Source organism: Carcharhinus amblyrhynchos, chromosome 11 (assembly GCF_965287045.1).
Source record: "Carcharhinus amblyrhynchos chromosome 11, sCarAmb.v2.hapA, whole genome shotgun sequence".
In the NCBI taxonomy this organism is placed as follows: domain Eukaryota; kingdom Metazoa; phylum Chordata; class Chondrichthyes; order Carcharhiniformes; family Carcharhinidae; genus Carcharhinus; species Carcharhinus amblyrhynchos.
Genome location: NC_137334.1, coordinates 34,289,354 through 34,316,073, shown reverse-complemented (window position 1 = coordinate 34,316,073; position 26,720 = coordinate 34,289,354). Strand labels below are relative to the sequence as shown.

Here is a 26,720-nt window from a genome sequence, read left to right as displayed (position 1 = left end):
GTATAAAAATATCATGGCATATACTGCATTAGTTTGAGACAGCATTGTTATTATACCTAACCACTAGTCTTAAAATGAGTTGTTAGTTCTCATTTGACTTGGCTTATTACTAAAATTATTATGCATAAAATGAACTGCTCATATCAATAAATAAAAGGCATATTCTCAAGAGTTTTATTGGATTTGATCTTGCATTTTTTTTAAATATAATCTTGCTGCGAATGATCAATCTAAGACCATTAACTTAATCACAGTGAAATGAACAAATCTGTGTTTACGATTGCTATAAAAGGTATTGGAGGGCCTCACAGCTGCTGTGCGCTCTTTCCAAGTTGTAAAACCAGCCTGCCAAGACACTGCACTGTGTCATCTCAGGCATGTGATGCACTTGTCATGTTGTTGAGAAAAATAAGACCTTGGTTGTTAAAGTAATTTATTCATAAGTTTTGTTGAATTATAGTGCCTATGTTATTAAAAATAAGACAACTTTATTCTTTGTTAGTAGATTCATGACATGATTATGAACTTTTTACTTGTGTGTGTAAGCTCTACATTTTTGAAATATAGTGCAAAGAAGAGAAACCTTTACTGGAAAGACTCTAGCTATGTGCAATTAGTTAATGGTGGACTCAAGTAAAAGCAGTTTCACCAAAAATGGACAAGGAATGAGAGATGTTGGAAAGAGGTTGGTATAGCCAAACATGTCAAAAGTTGAAGAAAGGATGGGGAAGGATAATGCAGCACAGTCCCTGAAAATTTTTACTATCTTTCTGTTTTTGATGCTGGCTTCTGTTTTGTTGTGTGAGAGACATCCGGGCAGTGGTTTTGGGGATTGTTGATTCTCCCAAAGTATGTCAGTTGCGTCAGTAATTTCTGAAAACAATTATTCTTTATTTAAGCGAGTACTTACACATTTGGACCTCTACATGAAGTTAGGAAGTGTCTCCTCCATCTAGGTCTCTTTCTCACTTTTTAGTCATGTAATCTGACGTTATTATATCGGCATCATGTATATTTCTGACATTAACCCTTTACATCTCTTCCCAAGTCTTTATCCCTCTATCATATTTATATCCTATACAGAAATATCCTCAATATAAAAATATGTTCTGTGCTTATTAGCATTCCAAAGAAATTTTTCAATATTGTTAAAACAAAATTGACTGGACTGAGGAATCCTGAAGTGAAGGATGGAGTGCTTAACTCTTGCAGCAGGCACATATTTCAGATAATGGTGCTGACATTGTTTCTGTGAAGGTCTTTTAAGTATTTTGTGAAAATGACAATCTAATTGAAAACAGATGACTTTTAGGAGAAGTTATGGGGGAGGAAGATTGAAACTAATATAAATGAAACCAGTGCACAATTTATATATCAAATTTAAATATATTTAGCGTATTACTTACTATATACATGATGCATCATAAGCATAAAAAGGAATTGTGGATGTGTTTTCTCTTCTGTAGTTCTTTATTGTGTGAGTGGTTCTTTAATATTAGTGAGATTTTTGTGCTTTGGTTTAAAATTGACTTGGAGTAAGGGACATTAGTGCTCTTTTAGAATGACATAACAGAGAATATTGCACATATCAAACTTATATTCTCTTTATGATTTAATTACACTGTAGCTTTCATCAGAGATGGACACCAGTATGTAACTTTTAAAATAACTTCTTTGCAATTTAGATAATGCACTCGAAACGAGAAACTAAAAACAATCTTCTAGAAAAACAACGTGATCAGAGTGTAGCCAACAACCCTGATGTATTACAAAACTGGCATGGGATACACGATTAGGAAGACTATTGCAACAGTCGTCACAAGTAGTGTTCCAGAACGTAGTGACTGTCATCAAGAAGTGAACTTTCACCTGGTTGATGTTTATTTCCCTTTTGAGGTAGTGTTTTCTTGTCCTTTTCAGAACTTTTACAACTAGAGGATTTTGGAATATGACTAACATTAAGTTCATTTGAGAGTTTTGCAGGGTCATAAACATTCATGTGGAATGTTACATATAATACAGCATGTGAGCTACAATGCAAAGGTAGAGAACCAGGAAAGGTTAGGTGAGTGGGCAAAAAATCTGGCAAATGGAGTATAATAAGGGAAAATGTGAACTTGTCCACTTTGGCAAGAAGAATAGAAAAGCAGTATGCTATTTAAATGGAAAAAGATTACAGAGCATGGTTGTACAGAGGGATCCGGGTATCCTGGTACATGAATCACAAAAAACCTATTATGCAAGTACAGCAAATGATTTGGAAGGTAAATTAAATGTTGGTGTTTATTGGAGTAGTACAGAATACGAAAGTAGGGAAGTTTCACCACAGCTGTTCAGGGCTATGGTGAAACCACATATGGAGTATTGAGTACAATTTTGGTCTCCTTATTTGAAAGAATATTTAATTCTGAGAGAGGAAGTTCAGAGAAGAATCACTTGATTCACTCCTGGGATGATGAGCCTATCTTATGAAGAGAGGTTAGACAGGTTGGGCTTATACCCATAAGAGTTTAAAAGCATGAGAGGTCATCTTGTTGAAATATCTCCTGTTCAATGAAGTGTGCAAAAGGATATGCCAGGGGCAACACCAGGTGTACCTAAAAATAAGGTGACAATCTGGCAAAGCTAAAACATCGGACTACTTGTGTGCTAACCAACATATGGAGCAAGTGATAGATAATCAATGGAACATATCTAAACTCTGCAGCCCTGCCACATCCAGGCATGAATAGTGGTGGATAATTAAACAACTCACTGAGGAAGGAGGCTCCACAAATATTCCTGTCCTCAGTGATGGAGGAGCCCAGCACATCAGTGCAAAAGGTAAAGCTGAAGCATTCACAACAATTTTCAGTCAGAAGTGCTGAGTGGCTGATTCATCTCAGGCTTCTCTGGAGCTCCCCAGCATCACAGAAGTCAGTCTTCAGCCGATTTAATTCACTTCACGCAATATGAAGAAATTACTAAAGATACTGAATACTGAAAATCTATGGGCCATGACAATATTCCAGCAATAGTTCTGAAGACTTGCACTTCTGAACTTGCCATGCCCCTAGTCAAGCTGTTCCAGTACAGCTGCAATACTGGTATCTATCTTACAATGTAGAAAATTGCAAAAGAATGTTATGTCCACTAAAAGCATAACAAATCCAACAGAGTAGTTACCACCCAGCAGTCTATTGTCGGTCGTCAATAAAGTGAAGGAAGAGGCTATTAACACTACTACCTAGTGACAGTTCCTTAGCAAAAACCTGCTCACTGGTGCTCAGTTTGAGCAATAAGTAGAGGCAATAAATAATGTGGCTATAAGAGCAAGTCAGGAGCTAGGAATCCTGCAATGAGTAACTCACCTCCTGATACCTCAAAGCCTGTCCATCATCCACAAGATTCATCCACTTGCCTGGACAAATGCAGCTCCAACAACACTCAAGAAGTTTGACACCATCCAGGACAAAACAGCATGCTTGATTAATACCCCATCCACAAACATTCACTCCCTTCACCACCAACTCACAGTAATTGCAATGTGAACCACGTACAAGATACATTGCAGAAACTCACCAAGGCTCCTTAGATAGTACCTTCCAAACCCATAGCCACTACCACCTAGAAGGAAAAGGGTAGCAGATACATGAGAACATCACCACCTGTAAGTTTCCCTCCATACCACTTACCATCCTGATTTGTAAATATCTCACCATTCCTTCTCTGTTCCTAGAACTCCATCTCTGACAGCACTGTGGGTACATCTACAACACACAAACTGCAGCAGTTTAAGAATGATGTGGAGATGCCAGCATTGGAGTGGGGTAGGCAGAGTAAGAAGTCTCACTACAACAGGTTAAAGTCCAGCAGATTTATTTGTTAGCACAAGCTTTCAGAACACTACACCTTCATCTGGTGAGTCATCAGGAGAGTTGGGTTCACAAAAAGGGCATGCATAGACACAGACTCAGTTACAAAATAATGGTTGGAATGTGAGTCTTAACAGGTAATCAAGTCTTTACAGGTGCAGTCAATGTGAATGGAGAGAGGGTTAAGCACATATTAGAGGTGTGAATTGTCTCAAGCTAGGATAGTTAATAAGATTTTTCAAGCCCAGGCCAAATGGTAACAGTGTGATATGAACCCAAGATCCCAGTTGAGGCTGTCTTCATGTGTGCAGAACTTAGCTATCAGTTTCTGCTTGGCAATACTGCGTTGTTGTGTATCTTGAAGGTGTGTCTTGGAAAACGCTTACCTGAAGATCAGAGGCTGAATACCCTAGACTGCTGAAGTATTCCCCAATAAGAAGGGAATACTCCTGCCTGCTGATTGTTGAGCGGTGTCCATTCATCCATTGTCGTATTTCTGCATCCTTTCCTGCAGTGCATCAGGTTGGCAACGTTGGCCGAGTCGCAAGAGCAAGTACCGTGTACCTGGTGGATGGTGTTCTCACGTGAGATGATGGCATCCATGTCGATGACCTGGCATGTCTTGCAGAGGTTGCTGTGGCAGGGTTATGTGGTATCGTGGTTGCTGTTCTCCTGAAGGCTGGGCAGCTTGCTGCGAACAGTGGTCTGTTTGAGGTTGTGTCTATATATGCTCTGTGAATCCAACCTTCCACTCACCTGATGAAGGAGCAGCACTCTGAAAGCTTGTGCTACCAAATAAACTTGTTGGACTTTATCTTGGTGCTGTGAGACCTCTTACTGTAGTTTAAGAAGGCAACTCACCGTCACTTCCTCAGGGCGGTTAGGGATGGGCAACACATACTGGCCGAGTCAGTGAAACCATATCCCTTGAATGAATAAAAAAATACAGAATATTGATGGGATTTGATAGGGTAGATATCAGGAGGATGATTCCATTGGTGGGAAAGACTAAAACTAGGGGACACAGTTAAAGGATAAGAGGTCTACTGTTTAAGACAGATGAGATGAGTTTCTTTTCTCTGACTGTTGTTAATGTAATCTAAGTGTCTGGCACATTCTGAGTACCACCCACAGACTGATGTACAAAGGCACATGACCCAGACCCCAGAGTTCAGTGTTTGGCAGAGATAGTGAAGATGAAAGCATGGAGATTGCTCCTTACCAGCATTCTTTACTGTACGAGTGTCAATAGTTCGGATGTCAATAAAGAGTTAATTAACCAACGGAATTCTACAAAGACTTCTTGAAAACACACTGTTCTGTAACCCATACCATTCAAACAGTTAATGTGGAATTGTCTTCCCCAGACAGCAGTGGCAGCCAAATCATTGAATTTATTCAAGGCAAAATTAAACAATTTTTTGATAGACAAGGAAGTCAAAGGTCATGGATGACATATGAACTTACTGGATTTGATACCACAGCCAGATCAGCCTTAACTTTATTGAATGATGGAGCGTACTCCCGTTCCCGAGTTCTGTATTCCCACTTTACTTTTCTAAAGTTGCCATTGAAAAAATATCTTTATCCTGTTTCCTTTTAATAAGAGTGAAGAATCAAATAAAGTTCTTGTCTGTTTGTTTTAGTGATTTTGCATTTGATCCCCTTTTGTCTGATTATTGTGTACCATAATTGTGGAAGTACCCATGTGATGTCTGTAAATATTTACTGCAGGCTCCTTGCAAAGAATTTCAAAATTAGGAATTTGTGATGCAACTCCTGTCCTTTTGTAACACCTGTGTCAGTCTTCTAGATAGTGCAAATTATTCCAGTTGTACGGGATCTCTCATTTAAAAATTTGGTCTCTTGATCAGAAAATGGGGACAGCAGATTGAACAAAAGTCCTCTGCTAGAGTTCTCTGCTTTGCTTTACCATTGATACTATTCTTCTCTCCCATCAGCAACAGCTTGCCATTTATTTTCGTAAATATCATAAATTGCCTTGTCATCAATGTCATTAAGACAAAGAGTTAAATCAGACAGATCACTCCAATGCTTAACAACATAGAGAGAGCCAAAAGTTAAAACCTGTAGGGAACTGGGGCTGGTACAACACTTGCAAAGTGGTTCATCATTGGTTTCAGTCTTGATAACTTTCCCACATTAAGAATGATCTTCAGACAAATGGCCACTGTGCACTGTTTCACTGAAGGGCAGCCATGGCAATAAAGGCACAGTGGTTAGTACCACTACCTCACAGCTCCTGGGACCCAGATTCAATTCTGGCCTTGGATGACTGTGTGGAGTTTGCATGTTCTCCCCATGTCTGCCCAGAATTCCATTACCCTAGAACATGTGGTGTTATGGAGATAAGGCAGGGGGAGAGAGCCTGGGTAAGATACTCTGTCAGAGAATCGATGCAAACTCCTTCTGCACGATAGACATTCTATGAAGTAGGAATTCACAAAAAGAGTGCATTGGAAATAGATACAGTCATTCATAAAGATTTGAGGAGCGAACATTCTGCCCACATGCTGTATGAATGATTGAAATGGCCCTGAGTAGAAATTAACTGAATTGCAATAGTCAAACTCTTGTGAGGTTGAGTTGCTATGCTAATTTGGGCAATGATGCTATAATGCAGATTAAATCCATACTCAGACTGCAACCTGACTCTACACATTAGCAGTAAAAGACTCCCTGACGGAGGAAGAATCGTGACAATTTGGATGCAACTTGACTGCTGTGTCAAACCATTCTTTAAAAATTAATATTCAGCATAAATACATCACAGGTCAGTCACCTATATGACTTAGTGATCTATTGAATTGGTTGGCTTAGAACAACTGCTATCCTTGGAGATGAGTACGTAGGTCTGAGCTCATTTTTAACTATGTCAAAAATTTACATCACATTTACAGTACATTACTTCCATTGCTCCTCTTTTCTTGGATATGTTAGAAGAAAAAGATGAAGAGAAAACATGGAGTGCTGGAGCATTCTATTTGCAATTAAGGTGGACTGCCCAGAATTCCATTACCCTAGGAAACGCAAAACTATCCGACCGTAACAGAGATTCAGAGATGATGGTTGCTGGAGTTTTTGCCAGTTATTTCAAACTACTTCCTCTAAAAAGACACATTACCAATGATAATAAAATAATTATAACCTGAATTATATGGCCTAATAGCACTACTTCTGCCCTCGGGTCCTAATTTTGTGAGATCAAGCCACACTCCAAAGCCTTGAGCACAAAATCTTGCTGACACATCAATGCAATACTGTGTCGCCGCCTTCTTTGGCTGTCCCTCAAGGTTAAGCATGACTTGTTTCCACTCCAGGAAGGTGGGTTCTATGGTAACTGAATAATCCAATCCTGGAGCTGCAGATTCTGCTGCAGGTTAAGAAGGTGGTTGATGAGGTGGGTGGGTGGGACGCTCTGTATTTTTGCACTCCTGCCGTTGTTTACACTTTGGCCTCCATGAGCTCCACCCAATGACACTCAAGATTGGTGCCTTTGCAGATGCTTTTTCACCAATTTGTGCATTCTAAGGCAAGCAATTCCCATGGGGAGATGGGGATGTAACATTTATTTAGGGAGGCAGGGGCGTAGTGATGGGGAGAGGGAAGGGGGGGGGGGGCGCATGGCACCTGGTCTCTGCTACTGTAGAGCAGTAGTATTTCTCGCTGCCGTGTGCCTCTTCGGTGAGGGGGGGAAAGTAGCTGTGCCGGACCAGGTAAGTCCTTTTAACTCTCATTAGTTTCTGGATGCAAAGCCATTCTCGCTGGCTGGGAGGATATGAAACAACATAAATTGTTTTTTTTTTCCTTTATGGTATCTTCTTGGCTCACCATGCTGATCAACCAGCGTGGCAAGCTGGTAAGATCGCATCCATTCTGTTTCATACCATGTTTTCAAGTGCAATTATTCAATGCCATTTTGACCAAATGTGGAGCTGCCAGCATTGGCACAGTAAGCTTGGCCAAATGGTCAGAGACAAAAAGCTAATTTTGTGGAGGTGATATTGTGGCTCATGTAGACTGTGAATGAACTGGAAAGTGAAAAAGAACTTTACAAAATCATTGCTATATTTCATTTTGAAATGAACAGACTTGGCTGTTAGTTGACCAGCTAAATGGCTGTTTATCCAATCAAGAAATGCAAAATAATTATTGTTCTGGAGCGAGACCTAAATTCAGGATTAGTCAAATTGTACTTCACTCAGCAGCAAACCAACACCAGCAGCATTTTAGTTTGCTGCTGCTTAAATTTGAATGGGAAGATTAATGCCCTAATTTATATGAGCAGAAATCTACAATCCTTCACCCAAGTGAATTAGGAATAGGGAGTCCAGAGAGTAATTATTTTAATGAAAGGAAGATATATCCTACCTTATCCTCCAGAAGTAACTTGAAAAGAAAATGAAGTGCCCTACTGAATCTCTGAATCAGCTAATCCTGTCTCTGTTCAAATTGACAGGAAGGCAAAATCTGACCACCAGCTAATGATGACACCTTGGAAACACTGCCATTGTTGTGCCATTTAGCAAAGGAGAAACACTGTTATTCACATGTATCATAAATATTGACCATAAGCAACACAAAATTTGCATTAAAAAGCTATAGTCAGTTTAAAAAGATGGGTATTTTTATTTTGGCAGAGCCCTTCCAGATTTGACTGTATGCTTTAATGATGATTTAATAAAATAACAGTACAACTCAACTATTCCTTTACTTTAAGCTATATTTTTACAGTAGAAAACTTCAGCAAAAGATTGATCATGAACCTCAGAGCTGTCTCTGAGAAATCAGAGGTTATAAAGTAAATAGGATAGCATTTATGCCTCAATGCTGGCAAGAAAGAACACCAAAACATTGGGTGGAATTTTGTCTTCCTTCCTGTGGGTAGGACTGGAGATCATAGCATCAGGTAGGAAGTGAGAAACCTGTCAGCATAAAAGTAGTTTGCAATGGTGGGTCAGTACAGCACAAGTGGGTTACCTGATTTGAGGAACCAATGGGAACTGAGAGTGAGTGATCATCCCACGGGGTGCAGTCCTGTCTCAGGCAAAATCATCTCGCAGCCATGAGGACTGGAACATGATTCCAGGGCAGCCTGAAACTGTAACTCCGGCACCTAGTCTCTCCTATCAATAAATCCCTTTTTGTTTCAAACAAAGCCTGAAATCTCTTGACGATGCTAGAAGTGCCACGCAACATAACAGTAGGGATGTCTACGACACCAACTATCAAATCCAGTATTATCAGGAGAAGCTGGAGAACAACTGGTGAAAGGTCTGAGAATCGAGATATATATCTGACACACAGTAAGAGAGTGAGTGTCTAATTACCGCAGTAATGGCGTTGGCTCAAATCAAAAGTACCAGTGAATTTGATCGGAAGAGGTCTTGAGGCAGTGTGGTGGTGTGCACAGTAGGGCTGAGAGGCCATTTATGGTGGTGCCTTCTAACTTGTTGGTGCTGCAGAATGAACAGGAGTCAGCTTGGTGAGAGAGGTAGAAGATCTGCTTAGGCAGAAAAATCACAATGCCAATGCCTTCGTTTGTGCTGTTAAAAGAGGTACTCGGAGCTCAGTGGCTTCACATCACAGTCGCTGCATTTCAAGAGTAATACACAGGAATGTAGAATTTGAGAATACAGATAACAGTAAAAGAGGCACAGCTACCTCACATATGACATTCTGTCAATGAAAGCTAATCACATGCTCAGCAAGTTTGGCATCATAACAGGCCAAAGGACATCTACCCACGGTCCATGAGCAACTGATTGGCCATTACAATGCCACATCAGAGATTGAAGTACCAGGTTTGGTCATTTATCTCATTTGCACCTTATTATCCCATAGAGAGCTCCTGATATATATCCTGGTCACCTCAGTGTGTGTGCACCGTCTCAGAAACAAGGCTGCGCTGATTACTATGTAAATAGGGCAGGACAAAATGTGCATATTTTCCATGCCCATGCATGCCCATATTTTTTATATACCCTTAATTGCCATATGGTTCATGTTCTGAGCTTCATTTCCTTGACCCTTTAATGCATTCAGTATTTCATATCAGGATGAAGGCAAAAGCACGAATGGATCTAGGGCTCAGTGCTGCCTGTGTCAGGGTCGTAAAGCAATGGAGGAGATGAAGGAGGGTGAGGCAATACTGAGCACAGCTCTTGGCCTAACAGGCATGGAAAAGGGGATTGAGAACATGAGCAGGAGGACAGACCTAGACAACAGAGGTGAATCACCAGATCTAGGGTATCCCATAGAAAAGGGTCCTATTTACAAATACATAAGAGGCAGTGCCGGGGAGTTCTGTGCTTATCTTAAGATCTAGTATATCACGTATGCCACAATCTTCATGAAGACCTGTTGCAGATGGGGTTGGAGGCTTTCTCCTGCCAGTGGTTTTGAAGGTAACCACAGTGCTAAATTTCTTTGCCACGGGTATTTCCAGAGATCAACAGGAGATCTGTGCAGCATCTCAACATTCCACAACCCACGAAAACATAATGGAGATCACAGATGCCCTTTACAGGAAGGCCCAATATTTACATGAGAGGTTTGCTAGGAATGAAGATAGCCAGACTGCAAGATTCACCAGCTTCGCCACCATCTCAGACTTCCCAGGAATTCAGGATGCAATAAACTGGGCTCCATGGTAGAAGCTCTCAATGCTTATAAACCACTAGGGCTACCATTCCATCAATGTACAACTTATGTCTGATAACTGGAATCATATATTGCACATTTGTGTGCAGTACTCTGGGAGTTGCCATGATTCCCACACCCTCAGTCACTTCAAGTTGCCTGACAATTTCCAGAGATTGCTATGTCTACAGGATGGCTGCTTGGGGATCAGGGGTACCCACTGAAGCACTGGCTGATGATTTTGGTGCGTCGTCCTCTGAGTCGTTCCCAGGAGAGGTACTGCACTGCTCACCACTCCACACACTCCCTTATAGAGCAGACCATAGGACTTCTGAAGATGGACTTCAGGTGCTTGGACTGCTCAGGCAGCCTACCTCAATACATTAAAGTTTATTTATTAGTCACAAGTAAGTATTTGCAATGAAATTACTGTGAAATTCCCCTAGTCAACACAGTCCGGCACCTGTTTGGATCAATGCACCCAACCATCATGTCTCTTAGACTGTGGGAGGAAACCAGACCACCAGAGGAAACCCATGCAGACACGGGAAGAACGTGCAAACTCCACACATACAGTGACCCAAGCTAGGAATCAAACCCAGGCATTGTGAAGCTAACCGCTGTGCTACCATGCCACGCCGGTGGATAAACTTTCACACACCATTGCAGTGTATCATGACCTTCACAATCTGACTATACAAAGAGGGTGAATTCTGAGAAAATAAAGATCCAGAGCCCCAGGCACCTAAGGAGGTTACTGAAGATCAGTACAAATGTGGTGGTGCTATGGAGGAGGTAAGACATTGGAGATGTGCCTGTGCTATTTTGATTATTGACAAGTTCCAGGAAGGGTAAAGTTAAGTGAGGGCACATAACCACATCTCTTCAATCACTCAGTGCCATTCCCTTTCATATTAGAGGATGTGCAATCACTCACAGCGAGAATGAATCCAACATTCACACTTACACATTCCGGACTCATGAATTGCTAAGCCATGTTCTCTGCTTAGGTCCGTGGTGCTTTGTGAGTGCGCTCACTTGGGAATTGAGAGTTCACAGAGAAGCAAGTGCAATGTGAGAGAAGACTTGAAGCTTTCACTGCCAGTTAATGATGCATGTCTTGTCTTCTGCTGCTAGTACTTAGGAGACACGTGCAGCTAGAATATCAATGCTGATAAGCTGCCCTCACTCAGAGTGTTGTTCCCTGTGGAAGAATCGTTGGAAACACTTGCATTAGACACTTCAAATAAAGATCTAAACACATCTCCCTGACATCGCACAAGCATACGGAGATTAGTTCAACACAGATTGACATCACATGAATGTTAATTGCACAGTGGACACAATCACTGAGTGGGAAGCTGGCTAAATCTTAACATAAGAGGATTCCAGTATATAAAATCACAACACTTTCAGTTGATCAAAACACACTCATAACCATTAAATATATTCACCAAAGTGTAATTTCTTCACTATCATAGACACTAGTGAACCAAAAGTTACATCAAAATTGCTTAACTTACCTAACTCCACTGCTACACCTGTGTGCAGCCCCAATTCTGCAGCAAAAGAGGGGGTGGGGAACAACCTGCTGACTGCTTGATGACCTTTAGTGGACATCCTCTGGTGGTTTGAGGCCTGGTGAACCCTGGCCTGATTAAGGTCACCTGATTGGGCAGATGTGTCCACAGCAGTCTGAGCAGCTGGAGTGATGGGGGTCCCAGATTAAGGGGACTGTGAGCGGCAGTACACTCCAGGAGCACTCTGAGTGGAGGACGCAGGATGTCCAGTTGACCCTCATCCTCCCTTGTGAGAGCCTGAGGATCCCATCATGTCTGCTTGAGATGGTGCACCTGGAGAGAAGTTAAGGTCCCTCATCCTCATGTCTCTTGCATCTTGATTGTATGACCATGCAGAATATGGCTGAGTGTTAGTACAGCAAGACCAAGGTTTCCATGATGGTTACCAAACATTCTTTGGTGACCTCAAAGTGCCCACATGCTGAAGCCATGACATCAGCCATGGGTAGACTCCTCCGTCATTCAATCTAAATTGCTAAGTAACTTTCATACCTTTTTGCCTGACGTTCCACTACTCATCATTGTCATCTCCAACAGTGAGCTTCCAGCTGCTTCCAGAGGCTCACCTTCTGACTGGGACTGACTGTTCTTGGAGTGCAGGGTCGTGTCGGTGAGGTGGTTTCCAAATTGTGGAGCCTTGGTGGAGGATGCAGGCAAACACAATGATGGTTCTTCCAGAGCTTCCACTTCAGACTTCAGCCAGGATTTTCCCCTGACAGGATCTGCCATGGGGGATTTGGCATCCTTACCTAAATCCATTGACTTCTGGTGGGAATGGATGATCCCAGTGGTTGGCAGGCCGGCAGGTCTGGAAAATCCTTCCTGTGATCTTGGGGTGTGAACTGATGCTGGACTGCTTTCCCAGAAGGAATAAACAGTAAAAGAGAGAAATAAGAATCCTGTTCTTTCCTTCTGGGTTGTGGACCTGCTGCTGCATTGGAAATAAAGAATACTGTTTCAGTCGAAGAGTGTAAACGCTATAAGATTGCATGTGATTGTGATTGCCAGGATGTGAAGAAGCTGTGATCCATATTAAATTGGTGGATCAAACTGATCTCCCCTTCCCCACAGGAGTGAATCCTCTCCTCCTCAGACAGCTCAGCTGCCACCACCTTTAACTCAGTGAGCACAATGATGTCGGCAACCCCTCTCCAGCCTGCACTGTTTCCCATTATTTGTGTGCCAGCTTGCCCTATTTGAAGACAGAAAGAAGCCATATGATAAGAGATGGAGCAGAGATTAGATGAGATGCATGTTCCCTCTGCGTGGTGAGCCCTCCCCAGAAGGGTCAGAGGATGGAGGCTGTACAACGTAATAGATGGGGTGGAGGTGATATGAAAGTTTTGAGAGAATGAGAATTATTATGTGTCCCTTACTAATGGTTGTGTGACATTTGTGAAGAAAGTAGTTATTTGCATGTCTGGTGCCATGACAAGAGTTTTAATGTTGGAGGGAGTTGAAGGATGAGTTACCTTGAAGAAGTGGATGGGATCGTTCATCCTCTTCCTGTCTGAATGGTATTTCAGATGTGCTTACTAGCCATGCTGACTTCCCAGGCTGCAGAGGTGAGGCTGGTGTACTTCCTGAGCCATTCCTGGGATAAAGGTCATTCCTGTTCGCACTGTCCTGACCAACACCTCGAGGGTCTGGAGGGTGAAGCGGGGCACTGCCACCGCTTTGAGGCGTGTAGCCTTTTTAAGGATTGAAAACATCTTTGCTGACTTCCTGAAGACAGGTGGCATGAAGAGAATCAGATATGTGTTCAGCTGGTGGTTAAATATGGCTGCTGGTCAGTGGGTGAATGAATCTGCTCCCAGGCTGCCAGGTGATTTGGTCTGATCTCACCTATGCATTGTTAATGAGCTCCCAAGCACAGAATCAGGCATGAGTTCCTCCCATTGTGAGCAGTGGGGTGGCTGCCCTCAACTGCTCCTCACCACATTTAGTCTCATATATGGAAAATTCCATCCATTGGTTCAGATCAGGCATAAGATTGAGCTTTGTTTGGAATAAGCTCTTGTGCTTATTATGTATTTAGCACTGTAAAGCCTTCAGGACTCTTAGCTGAATTTGTCAATGTATTCAAGTGTCATTTTTCCCATTTTTTCAGAAGAGTGAAAACACTATACCTTGAAGCCAATTTTGGCAAAAATTATTTTCATAATCTGTCAATTCTAATCAACCAAGATCTGGGAAGTCTCAGAGTAATTTTTCCCTGAAACAACTGTGCAACATCCCATAGGTTCCCATTCAGGGCATGTCAACTTGTAAGTTTCTGTAAGACCAAATAAAGTTTCAAATGGATGCACTTAAACAAATTAAGCCAAATCTGTGATCTGAAGATGTACAGCATGATTCTGTAAGAAATACACTGGTGTCACATCCTTGATTAAAAATTTAGAATGGAAATCATTATAACAAGTGGAGGAAAATAGACTGACCATGTGTGGCACAGTGGTTAACACTGCTGCCTCACAGTTCCAGGGACCTGGGTTCAATTCCAGCCTCAGGTAACTGTCTATATGGAGTTTGCACATTCTCCCTGTCTCTGTGTGGGTTTCCTCTAGGTGTTCTGGTTTCTTCCCAAATTCCAAAGATGTGCGGGTTAGGTGGATTGGTCATGCTAAATTGCTCCTCAATGTGCTCCAAGGAGTAGATTGTGGATTAGCCATGGTAAATGTGTGGGGAAGAAGGCCTGAGTAAGATACTCTGTTAGAGAGTCAGTGCAGATGCGATGAGCCAAATGGCCTCTTTTGCACTATGGGGATTCTATGATTTTATAGAATATGGAATGGATTGGCAAGAATTGACAAAAGCAAATGCCCGGTGCCCTCGAACAATGAAAAATACATGAACTAGCCATCCATACAAACTATAAAGACCATTTGGACCCTATTTTACCATTTGATTCTAAGTATTGGGTGGACTTGCAATTGGGAGTATTTCAGATCTGACTTTTAGACCTGTTCTCTAGGGCCCCATACACAATCTGCTTGGAAAAAAAACAGCAATTCCGAATCACACTGCACAAGCCTGTGGGCAGGGCTTAACACGCCCGAAACCCTGTTGCTCCAATCAGAGCATTCAACTGTGCATGCGCAGAGAAAAAGATAGAATGCTGCTCCCATGCTGCATCGCCCCCAGGCTAGATAATGCCTCCCCCGACCCCGCCCAGACATTGCCCCACCCCCTCAACATGAGTGACTTCCTCATTCTCCCAGCCCCTCTACCACCCAAACCAAGCACAGGCGCTCTCCCCCCTCCCCTTCCCCCCTCACTGATCTCAGGCAGAATGCCGCCACCACCACCACCACCACCACCGCCGCCCCACCCCGGCCCCATCGATCTCAAGCAAAGCCATTGGACGCTCGGCACTTACCTCCTTACTAACAGGAACGCCTGAATCAGACTTTCGTGGAGCATATCTGTTTTGCGCCGATTCTGGATGGGCAAATGCAATGGTAAAGGGGGATGTGCTGGTAAGGTTGGGCGTGCAGTCCATTAAGTCAGTTTAAATGCATGAAAATGTTTTAGATGCTGTCCCGATCATGGCCATTTTTTGCACCTTGGAAAAGGGGAATCAGTGAAGAGGCAGGTGCAGATCGCGCTACTCACCTCACACCTGACTTTACTAAGTTATCACACCCGAAAACAGGTAAAGTTAATGGTAAAATCGTGCCCTGTATTTCTAAGATGAAATCAACAGTCTTTCTTCCCAAGAAAAAGTCCACAATGGAACAAGCTGCCTAAGGATATAGTCACTGCTCCAGTGCTGGAAATCTTCAAGACTCAACTTTAGATCATTTCCATTTAAAGTCTTCATTATCATCAGGTCATACGTGGTCTAGACCTACCTATATAAATGTCGGCAGAATACAGATGTTGGTCTGTGATGAAACACAACTGAAGCAGAAGCAAGCCCCATTAGTTATTATCCATAAATAATGTATCCTTCCCTTCCATTTGTCAGAAATTCATTTAATCAGCTAATAAAGGGCTAGAAATGAATATCTATCACTCTCCCTGCAGGTAGATTATCCTTTGGGAATTTACAAAGATTTCATTACCTGAACTGGGCCTCCTCCCTGCCTGCGAACTATCTGTTGCTGCCTAAGGTCTGCTGCCATCCCTCTCCTCGTAGCGCCTGGGGTTTGCACTGGCACAGGTGGAAGTGATGGGGATCGGGCATTTTGCCAAACTTGTTTCCTGTCCTTATTTAGGTGGGGGAGGACAAATTGGATACACATCAGTGGGCCTTGGCTTGTGATTCCTCTATATTTCTGACCACTATCCCACCCAATTAATTTAAAAATGTGTTCAATAAAACAAAGAACTGCAGCAGCAGAAAAGTAAACTTTCATACAAGCTATATCTAAGTAGGTCATCGGTACTCTGTGGTGAGATTCATCATGTTCTGAGCTGAATACAGCACTTAATTACCGATTGGGTTATCTTGGAGTACGGTTATCAGAAGAAAATGAAGCTGCCCTCTTCCAGAGAAGTGTTTTCCAGCATAAAAGTAAAGCTATGGTCTACACAATTTCATTCCATTTATGAAAGAGGAGAGCAATAAGCTGGAAATAAATGACAGAATTCTTGGTCCCTGAGTAGTCACGGTTACAGGGAGAAGGCAGAAAAGTGGAGTTAAAGCAATAATCAGATCAGCCATAATCTTATTGAATGGCAGAGTAGGCTTGAAGAGCCAAATGGCCTACTCCCCTAATTTTTTAATGATCTTATAAACTGAGATACAATCCTCATGATGAATTATTGGGTCATATTTCAGAAAATGTTTTAAGTTTTTTAAAAAAGTCTATATTGTGATGGCTCATTTTCTTTATGGTAGAAAGCAGTCCCACATTTAGTATCAGGTGATGGCTCCTTTAAGAACTTGGTTTTTCTGAAAATAAATTTCTGGTAAATTACCTGATAACCATAGTCAATGATAGTCAATTTGTGACCAAATTGCTGGGAGATTAAACAATAGAAAAATAGAGAACAAGTTGATTATAGGGATGAGTTGATTGTGGTTGTAGTGTTGTATTCAAGCAGTTTAGTTTTGAAGTTCAACCAAGCTGGCTGCAGTAGGGAAAACTCTGAGTTCAGTTGAAATTTTGTTCGTTGGCTAAAAGATTGCAAACTCTCGTGAATTGAACTAACACTGAGCTGGACATCTGGTTTGGCCAAGCTGAGAAGAGGGAGAATTTGAAATACAAGACTCTAGGGCTAAAGACTATTAAAACTAGGCGAGTTCTGGCCTGAGATGGCTATGTTTATGAAACTAGAGACCTCTATGTTAAACTGGGAATCTGTAACCATAGAGTAGTTGGAGCAGATTTATAGGGCCATCCTTGCTAAAAGTAAATGAAAGATCTAAGAGATCTTGAACCTTGAAGCAGTCCTCATTCCAAGTGATTAATCTTCTGGTTTTTGTTAAGTGTAGGTTATAATAACTGAGTTCATTGTACTTTTGAATATCTTTAACATAATTGACTATTTAAGATATTTATTAGCATTTAAGTTATTTTCTTTTTATGTAGTGCTTTTGATAAAACTGTGAACCTGAAGGCTTCATTCTTTTGGTAAATACTTGGGTTTTCAGATTCTTAAATACAAATTTAACTGATCTCTACCAGACTCAGAACAGTATATTTATCTCATTATAGGACAGGCAGCATTCTGAATTGTTTCAGAATCGTTTCCAAAATATGGACAGTTTTAGAATGTATTTTGTTTTCTTAGAATACTTCATGTCAGAATGAAAGGAAATTTGTTTTTGAAAGATGTGACATTTTAATACTGTCCTCATTAAGCACGTTTTATTTGGAATATATTTTGATTTGTTCTTTTCTTGGTAACATCTAATTTTAACTCTGACATCTGGAAGCAATTAAAATAATTTTTTTTAATATAAAAACCAAGAATTGGCTCGATGGCAAACAGCAGAGGGTAGCAATGATGGACAGATGCTCTAAATGGCAGGATGTGACTAATGGTATCCAGCAAGGATGTTTGTTGGAATCTCAACTATTCACTATTGATTAACTTCAGAGATGATAAAATTAAAGGCTAGGTATCAAACAATACCACAAACAAGGATAAGTGGCATTGTAAATAGTATAGATGGAAGTAAAGCATTAGAAAAAGCAATTGATAGATTAAATGAAAGAGCAGTGACAGCTGAGAGTGAAAGCGACAGATGGATTTCAATGTAGGCAAATGTGAGTTCATCCACTTTGGTCCTACAAAAGATCAAACAGGATGCTTCCTAAATAGTGAAGCGCCAGAAACAGTGGAGTTCCAAAGGGACTGGGGGTCCAGGTGCACAGATCATTAAAGCAACATCATAAGCTCCAGAAACTAACCAAAAAGGGCTAATAGAATGCTGCCCTTTTTAAAAAGAGGATGAGAATAGAAGGAGATAGAAGTCATGCTTTAAATAATTAAAGCCTTGTTTAGACCACAGCTGAAGAACTCAGAGCAGTTCTGGGAATCACACCCCCAGGAAGGTTATAATGGCTTTTGGTGGGGAGTAGTAAAGATTTACCAGAATGATATCCTGAGTTGAAAGGTTAAATCATGAGGGGAGATCACAGAGACTTGGGATGTATTGGCATTTCAAAGGTTATGGCATGATTTTAGGTTTTCAAAATATTAAGTGGGACGCATAGAGTAGGTAGAAAGGAGCTATGCCCACTAGTTGGGAGAATCCAGGACAATAACAATAAGTTAGTGCCAGAGCTTTCAGAGATGAAAGTGGGACCCATTTCTACACAAAGGATAATAAACATTTGCAGCTATTCTGCAAATGTCAGTTGATGCTAGATCAATTGTAAAACTTAAATATGAGACAGATTTTTATTAATCAAAGATATTTATGTATACAAATGAGCTTAAAATCAGCCATGATCTAATTGAATGGTGGAAGACTGGAGGGACTAAATGGCCTACTTCTATTCCTATGTTCTCCTACCACTAATGAATAGTTTTATTAGGTACAATACAAACAAATATTTAGATGAACATTGATGCCCATATTACTTTTCAGTTACATTTTGCACTGTTAATTATTCAATTGTTTCTAGGTCCTTCTTTCAAAGGGCATTCTCACTATGAAGTTGCTTCAAAAAAGTAACCTTAAGACGAAGAGCCAGTTTCATTCTGCAGAATAACACCAAAATTGAATGCAGTAGGAGATTGAGCAATGAATGTCTCATTCCATGGTCTTTGTGAATTTCATGATGGTTGCTACTTGCAACTTAATGGTAGATGATGACTTCTTCTGTATTGTTGAAAAGACTTGATGCTATGGAAACCCCTTATTCATACCGCAAATATATTCCTATTGTAGTTAGGGTAAGTAAAATGACGCATTTGAATATTTGGAGGAACAAGAATGTCTCTACTTCATTTTAGAAATTATGGATAAAGGACCTTCACTTTTTAGATGAAGCATTTTAAGCATTGTGTTATTGGATTACTTAACAACTGGCAAGAGGTAGAATTTTGGTTTCAAAAAATTCCATTCTAGTCTTTTTCTCTCTCTATTGTTCTATTCCTACTTCTAAAACAAAACATTGTTCTACTCTTCATTGTGTAGTAGAAGTGGACCTGTAGTTATAGCCTGTAGTTATGTTTCTGGAGGCAAATTGTGAGGGTTGGCGAAAGTAAAAGATTATTTCTCCCTGCATTCCCATAACACTGATCTGAAGTCAAAATGGAAAATGGAGTTCATGTAATCTTGCAGCATAAATCATCACATTCTGAACCATATTACAATATAGAACAACTTCATTGGAGCATTGGAGTTGGGAGCAGAAGTAGGCAAATTCAGCCTTTAAAGCCTGCTTCACCGTTCAGTCAGATTATGACTGATCTCTCCTGGTTCTCCACCTCCCCACCTGTTCCCCATATCCCCCTATCCCTTTTTTTAAAATGAGAAATATATGTATCTCCTCCTTGAAACGATTCAACGATTTAGATTCTATTATGCTGTGGGACAGCGAGTTCCCAAATTCACCACCCTTTGCAAGAAGTAGCTCCTCCTCATTTCAGTTTTAAATCTACAGCTTCTCAACCTATACCTGTGACCTCTTGTTCAAGGTTGCCCCATAAGAGGAAACACTTGGTTTATATTTACTTTGTCGATCCCTTTTAAAATTTTATATACCTCGATCAGATCCCCTCTCATCTTTGTAAACTCCAGTGAGTATAAGACCAATCCATTTAATCTCCTCAAGCATCAACCCTTTCATACCTGGAATCAATCAGGTAAACCCCCTCTGAACTGCCTCCAGTGCTACCATATCCTTCCTCAAATAAGAAGACCAAAACTGGACACGCTATTTCAGATGTGGGCTCACCAATATCCTATACAATTGCAACAACATTTCTCTACTTTTATACTCCAGTCCCTTTGTAATAAATGCCAACATCCCATTTGCCTTTTTTTAATTCATGCTGCACCTGCTTACCAACATTCTGCGATTCATGAACATAGACACCAGATCTCTCTGCCTGTATTTTGAATTTGCTTTTCATTTAGGTTATAATTTGCCTTTCTTTTTTTGTCTGCCAAAATGGACAACCTCACACTTATCCACATTAAACTCCATCTGCCTACTTTGGCCCATTCTCCAAGCCTATATCTCTTCACTGCTTGCTTTCCCACCTATTTTAGTATCATCCACAAATTCTGCTGTGTTATTCTCTTTCTCTGCATGCAGATTATAAGACCATAAGACATAGGAGCAGAATTAGGTCACTTGGCCCATCACGTCTGCTCCACCATTCAATTGTGGCTGATATTTTTCTCACCCCTATTCTACCTTTTCCCCATAACTCCTGATCCCCTTATTAATCAAGAACCTATCTACCTCTGTCTTAAAGACACTCAATGACCTGGCTTCCACAGTCTTCTGCAGCAAAGAGTTCCATAGATCCACCTGAAAAAGACAGCTGATAAAAAACAATAAGGGGGAGAAGGTGAAATATGAGTGTAAGCTAGCTAGTAATATAAAAGAAGAGAGAAAAAGCTTTTTTCAATATATAGAAGGTAAGAAAGAGCAAAAATAGACATTGGACCACTGGAAAGTAAAGCTGGAGAAGTAATAGTTGGAAACAAAGAAATGGTAGAGGAACTGAATAGTTACTTTGCATCCGTCTTCACGGTGGAAAATGCCAATGGGATGCCAGAGCTCCAGGAGAATCTGGAGCACAGGTAAGTGTAGTGGCATCACTAAGGAGAAGGTTCTTGGGAAACTGAAAGGTCTGAAGATGGATAAATCACCTGAGCGTGATGGATTACACCCCAGGGTTCTAAAACGGATAGCTGAGGAATCTGTGGGGGATTGGTGGTGATCTTTCAGGAATCACTGGAAGCAGGGAGGGTCCCAGAGGACTGGAAAGTAGCTAATATAATGCTGCTGTTTAAGAAGGGAAGGAGGCAGCAGACGGGAAATTAGGCTGGTTAGCCTGACTTCAGTCATTGGCAAGATTTTAAGAGTCCATTATTAAAGATGAGATCACGGAGTACTTGGAAGTTCATGATAAAATAGGACTGAGTCAGCATGGCTTTGACAAGGGGAGGTCATGTTTGAGAAATCCGTTAGAATTAGAGTCCATCATATGGACTCATTTATCCCGACCCTCTGCTTTCTGTCAGTTAGCTAATCCTCACTCCACTCCAGTACTCTACCCTCAATCCCCTGTGATCTACCTTCTGGATCAGTCTTACATGGCACCTTGTCAAACACCAACTGGAAGTTCAGATATACCACATTCACAAATTCCCCACTATCCACCTTGCTGGTCATATCCTCAAAGAACTCGAGCAAGTTTGTCAAGCATGACTTACCTTTCATAAATCCATGCTGACAATTGTGGATTGAGCTGTACCTTTCCAAATGTTCATTCACTTCCTCCTTAATTTGATTCCAGCAGCTTCCCCACCATAGGGATCAAACTAACTGGCCTATAGTTGACTACTTGTTGCCTCTCTCCCTTTTTGAATAGTGATGTCCTAATGGAATTATGCTACAATATAAATGAAGTATAAAGTACATTTTCGTGGAAAACTTTGGACCCATTGTGTGAGCAGAATAGCAAATGAAAAATGTAATTTGTATTAATTATTTTCATAATTTTGATTCCAACTGCCATATTATTCCTAATAAATGTTAAACAATGTTGTTTGCCCCCATGAATAGTTTGAACAGCTCATTGGGTATTGAATAGAATACATGGCTGCCCTGCAACAATACCAGCTCAATTTATGTTGCTTCCAAGGCTATCAAGGAACTGCCTCATTAATTGAACTTCAGATCTTATTAATTTGATTTCATTGACAGTTGCTCTCGGTGGTAGGGTAGTGAAATGAACATGCCATTAATGAGTCAACTGAAGATTGTCATTATCATTGAAACACATCTTAATAATGATCAGGAGGGACTGATAATGAAAACTGGCAGGACTAGGTCAAAAATAATTGAACAAATTGCTCTGATTAAGCCAGTTTGATCATTTGAACCTAGTAAAGCTGACAGACTTCACCGAAGTGAAATGTACAAAGTCAGAGCTGTTGATTGGTTTCGACACCAATTGAGCTTTTCAAAAATACAAGTTCAGTGCTTGTGTATTTATTTGAGGATTTTCCGAAGTGTTGAATAATTTTAATACGGTTCCTGTTTTCCAGATTATAATGTAAGGAACCTTTTTTCTCATATGCATATAAATTATCCTCTAAATTGCTGTTTGAGCAAACAAAAACTGGGGGAATATTGGCAGAGATACAATTTTGACACTACTTTACTTTTTTTTATATAGTTTGCAAGGCACATAAAGAAATCAGAGGGTCAGAAGACTCCCAAGGTTGAACTGCAAATCTCCATCTATGGTGTCAAAATCTTAGACTCCAAAACAAAAGTAAGTAATTCTGTGATTTGAGGCAGTTATTAATGATACAAATTTAGATGACTGTATTTACAATGTATAACAAATTTTAATCAAAGTGAACTTGCGACAAGTCAGAACTAAAATAAACTCATATTTGTCATAAGCATACAGCAATGTATGGTGTGTTTATGCCTAATCCCAATTTATAAGAAATATATAGCGAGCAAACTTTAAACTGTTTGATCTACACCATGTGGCGGCTGGTGGGGTGGGATGTGAGATGGTTGAGGCCTGTTTGGGGCCTTGAAAGAGGGGGAGGTGATTGGAGGACTTTGCGGTTCGGGGTAGGGGAGCGGGAAGGCAGAAGAGAAGGTTGAAAGTCTGGGGGTGATTCGAAGCTCCGGGGTAGAGGATTTGATTTTGATTTAATTTGATTTAACTTATTATTGTCATATGTATTGACATACAGTGAAAAGTATTGCTTCTTATCCGCTATACAGACAAAACACATCATAGAGTATATAAGGGAGGAGGAAAGGAGAGGGTGCAGAATGTAGTATTACAGTCACAGCTAAGGTGTAGCGAAAGATCAACTTAATATATGGTAGATCCATTCAAAATTCTGTTGGCAGCAGGGAAGAAGCTATTCTTGAGTTGGTTTGTGATCTTGGAGTTTTGATTCTTTTTCGAATGGAAGAAAGTGAAAGTGTGTGTTAGTGTGGATAGAGGATTGGCTGTCTAATAGGAAGCAGAGAGTTGGTATCAATGGGTGCTATTCTGGTTGGCAGTTGGTGACTAGTGGAGTGCCGCAGGGATCGGTGCTGGGGCCTCAACTGTTTACCATTTATATAGATGATCTGGAGGAGGGGGCTGAGTGTAGGGTGACGAAATTTGCTGATGACATGAAGATGAGCGGAAAAGCAAGTTGCGTGGAGGGTGTGGAAAGTCTGCAGAGAGATCTGGATAGGCTGAGCGAGTGGGCGAGGACCTGGCAGATGGAGTATAACGTTAGCAAGTGTGAGGTTATCCACTTTGGCAGAAATAATAGTAGGAGGGATTATTATTTAAAGGGCAAAAAGCTGCAGCATGCTACGGTGCAGAGGGACCTCAGGGTCCTTGTGCACAAGTCGCAAAAACCCAGCCCGCAGGTGCAGCGGGTGATCAAGAAGGCGAATGGGATGCTAGCCTTTATAGCGAGAGGGATAGAATATAAAAGTAGGGAGGTCTTGCTGCAACTGTGCAGGGTACTGGTGAGGCCACAGCTGGAGTGCTGTGTGCAGTTTTGGTCGCCGCACTTGCGGAAGGATAGATTGGCCTTGGAGGGAGTGCAGAGAAGGTTCACTAGGCTGATAGCGGAGATGAGGGGAATAGCCTATGAAGAGAGACTAAATAGACTGGGTCTGTACTCGTTGGAGTTTAGAAGGCTGAGGGGGGAATCTTACAGAGATATATAAGATAATGAAGGGGATGGATAGGGTAGAGGTAGAGAGATCCTTTCTGCTTAGAAAGGATAGCAGGACTAGAGGGCACAGCCTCAAGATAAGGGGGGAGCAGTTTAGATCAGAGCTGAGGAAGAACTTCTTCACTCAAAGGGTGGTGAATCTCTGGAATTCTCTGTCAGTTGAAGTGGTGGAGGCTACCTCGCTGAATATATTTAAGCCACTGGTAGGTAGGTTTCTGATAGACAGGGGAATTAAGGGTTATGGGGAGAAAGCGGTAAAGTGGAACTGATCCACTTCAGATCAGCCATGATCTTATTGAATGGTGGGGCAGGCTCGAAGGGCACTAGATGGCCTATTCCTGCTCCTATTTCTTATGTTATGTGTGTCTGGGATGCATGGGATCCTTGATTATGCTGCTTTTCTGAGGCAGCAGGAAGTGTAGACAGAGGCTGGTTTCTGTGTTGAACTGGGCTTCGTTCACATCCCTTTGTAGTTTTTTTTGCATTCTTGGTTGGAGCAGGAGCCATACCAAGCTGTGATGCATCTATGAAAATTGATTAGAGTCATAACAGACACACCAATTTTAGTTAATCTTCTGAGAAAGTAGAGGCATTGGTGGGCTTTCTTAATTATAGCATTTACCTAACTAGATTTTACAAATTACAAAACAGTGAGGCTTGGAGTATCATTATAATAGTTAAGGGGCCAGCCCATCTCCCTAGAGTGGGATGGCTGCCCACGCAACTTCCTGCCTCAGTTAAAGCCCAAAGTAGTAGGATTGGAAGTTGGGATTATGTCAGAATTCAGATGTTTCAGGCTTTAATGTTCTTCACCTGCTCCCCTCCTCCCCACCCCCATCACCACCAGACTCAAACCCGCACACTTTCTGTGATTAAAATGCTTCCCTCGGTTTCCCTGAAGACAGACTCCACTTAAGTGCAGGAAGACAGTGTTAAAGCTTAGAGAGACTGGTACTGGTGAATGTTAAGCTGCTAAAATTGCGAACACTTACAAAGAGAGTAGCAGCTGGGACAGATCAAATTCTCAGATCTTTGAACTAAAGGATTATCTGCATCTTGAATGGGAAGAAACCCTGCCTTCAGTGACCATTCTGTCTCCACAAGGTCTATAGTGAACCAGACTGGCTGCTCAGTGATCCGATATGGAGTTCTGTTGACCAGCCTGGCTTAGACATTCTGTGACTGAGGCTTAATTTGATTCAGAGCCTATGTAACTGAGTGCATCATTTCGAAAGTGACTTAACTCCATCACTACCTAGTTATCTCCAATTGAATGTGCAGATCACATGTGCGATGATGACTAATGTATCCAGCAACACAACTTATCCTCCTTTAAATGGCAAACTTCAGCCCTCTAAAAGATGCTGCCACACTGATTTTAAGCTTCCCAATCATAACTCTTTGGAAAGGTATGTTGTATGCCTGTTCCCTATTCAAACAAGAGTAAGGGGCTTAACTCACAAAGTTCAACATGCCCTGTTCTGTGTCCAAACAACATGACCAAGGTTCGCCAGATTGTCAAAAATAGCGCTTTGCAGTAACATTGTCCACAGTACTGACTTCTTGCCAAAATTAACTTGTGTCTTTTCAGTCTTTCACTTGTACTTCTATTTGCTTTGCTAGCTGCATCACACTTTCTTTACTTACCCTCTCATCTCTTGCCACATTCTGTCCTGCCTATCAGTATTAATTACATTGCAGCTGTTTCTGCTTTGAACTTTTTGGAATATAAAATCGTCCTTCACTGGCTGTTGTTTATAAGTGTGCCAGTAGCATTGATGCCCATCTGATGCCAGCAGCATGGAACTCGAAACACGTTGTGTGTTTATTGTATGCCATTCAGCCGAAATCTGCAGCTCATTCATCTTTAGTTGTCCTGCAGCTGTTTCTTCATGGCACTGTAAGTCATGTAATGCTGCTGGTGTCCCTCGCTACTGTTACCACAACATGTGGCCCTCAACAGAAAGAAAAGTCACTGGCTCAGAAGTCAAAATGTAGGGTCTGTACTTATTTTTGCTTTCCAATTGTTGCTATTCTAAAATGGGAATGAAATCTTCTCCTTTTGGCAACTACAAATTCTCCGTGCATCACCAGCTACTCTGAATTTACTGAAATAAAATTTCTGTGGTTGGAGTTTTGTGTTGCAATGGAAACCATGCACCTATCTCATGACTGACTTCAGCCAGAATTTTTGTCTTATAATGGGTTTGCTGCGTAGTTTACAAGCCATGATGGAGTATGGGAGGAATGTGGATATGAAGGCAGGCT

General features: G+C 41.2%; 1 protein-coding gene across 6 annotated transcripts in view; it reads left to right on the top strand.

Annotated features, from left to right (window-relative positions):
• The window catches only part of gulp1b (GULP PTB domain containing engulfment adaptor 1b), a 377,446-nt gene that overhangs the window by 284,365 nt on the left and 66,361 nt on the right, over positions 1-26,720 (top strand). For all 6 annotated transcript variants that reach the window (XM_080198844.1, XM_080198840.1, XM_080198845.1 and 3 more), the window contains one exon: positions 22,922-23,020. In XM_080198844.1, the coding sequence (XP_080054970.1) occupies positions 22,922-23,020 (99 nt within the window). The remainder of the gene's footprint in view (positions 1-22,921; positions 23,021-26,720) is intronic.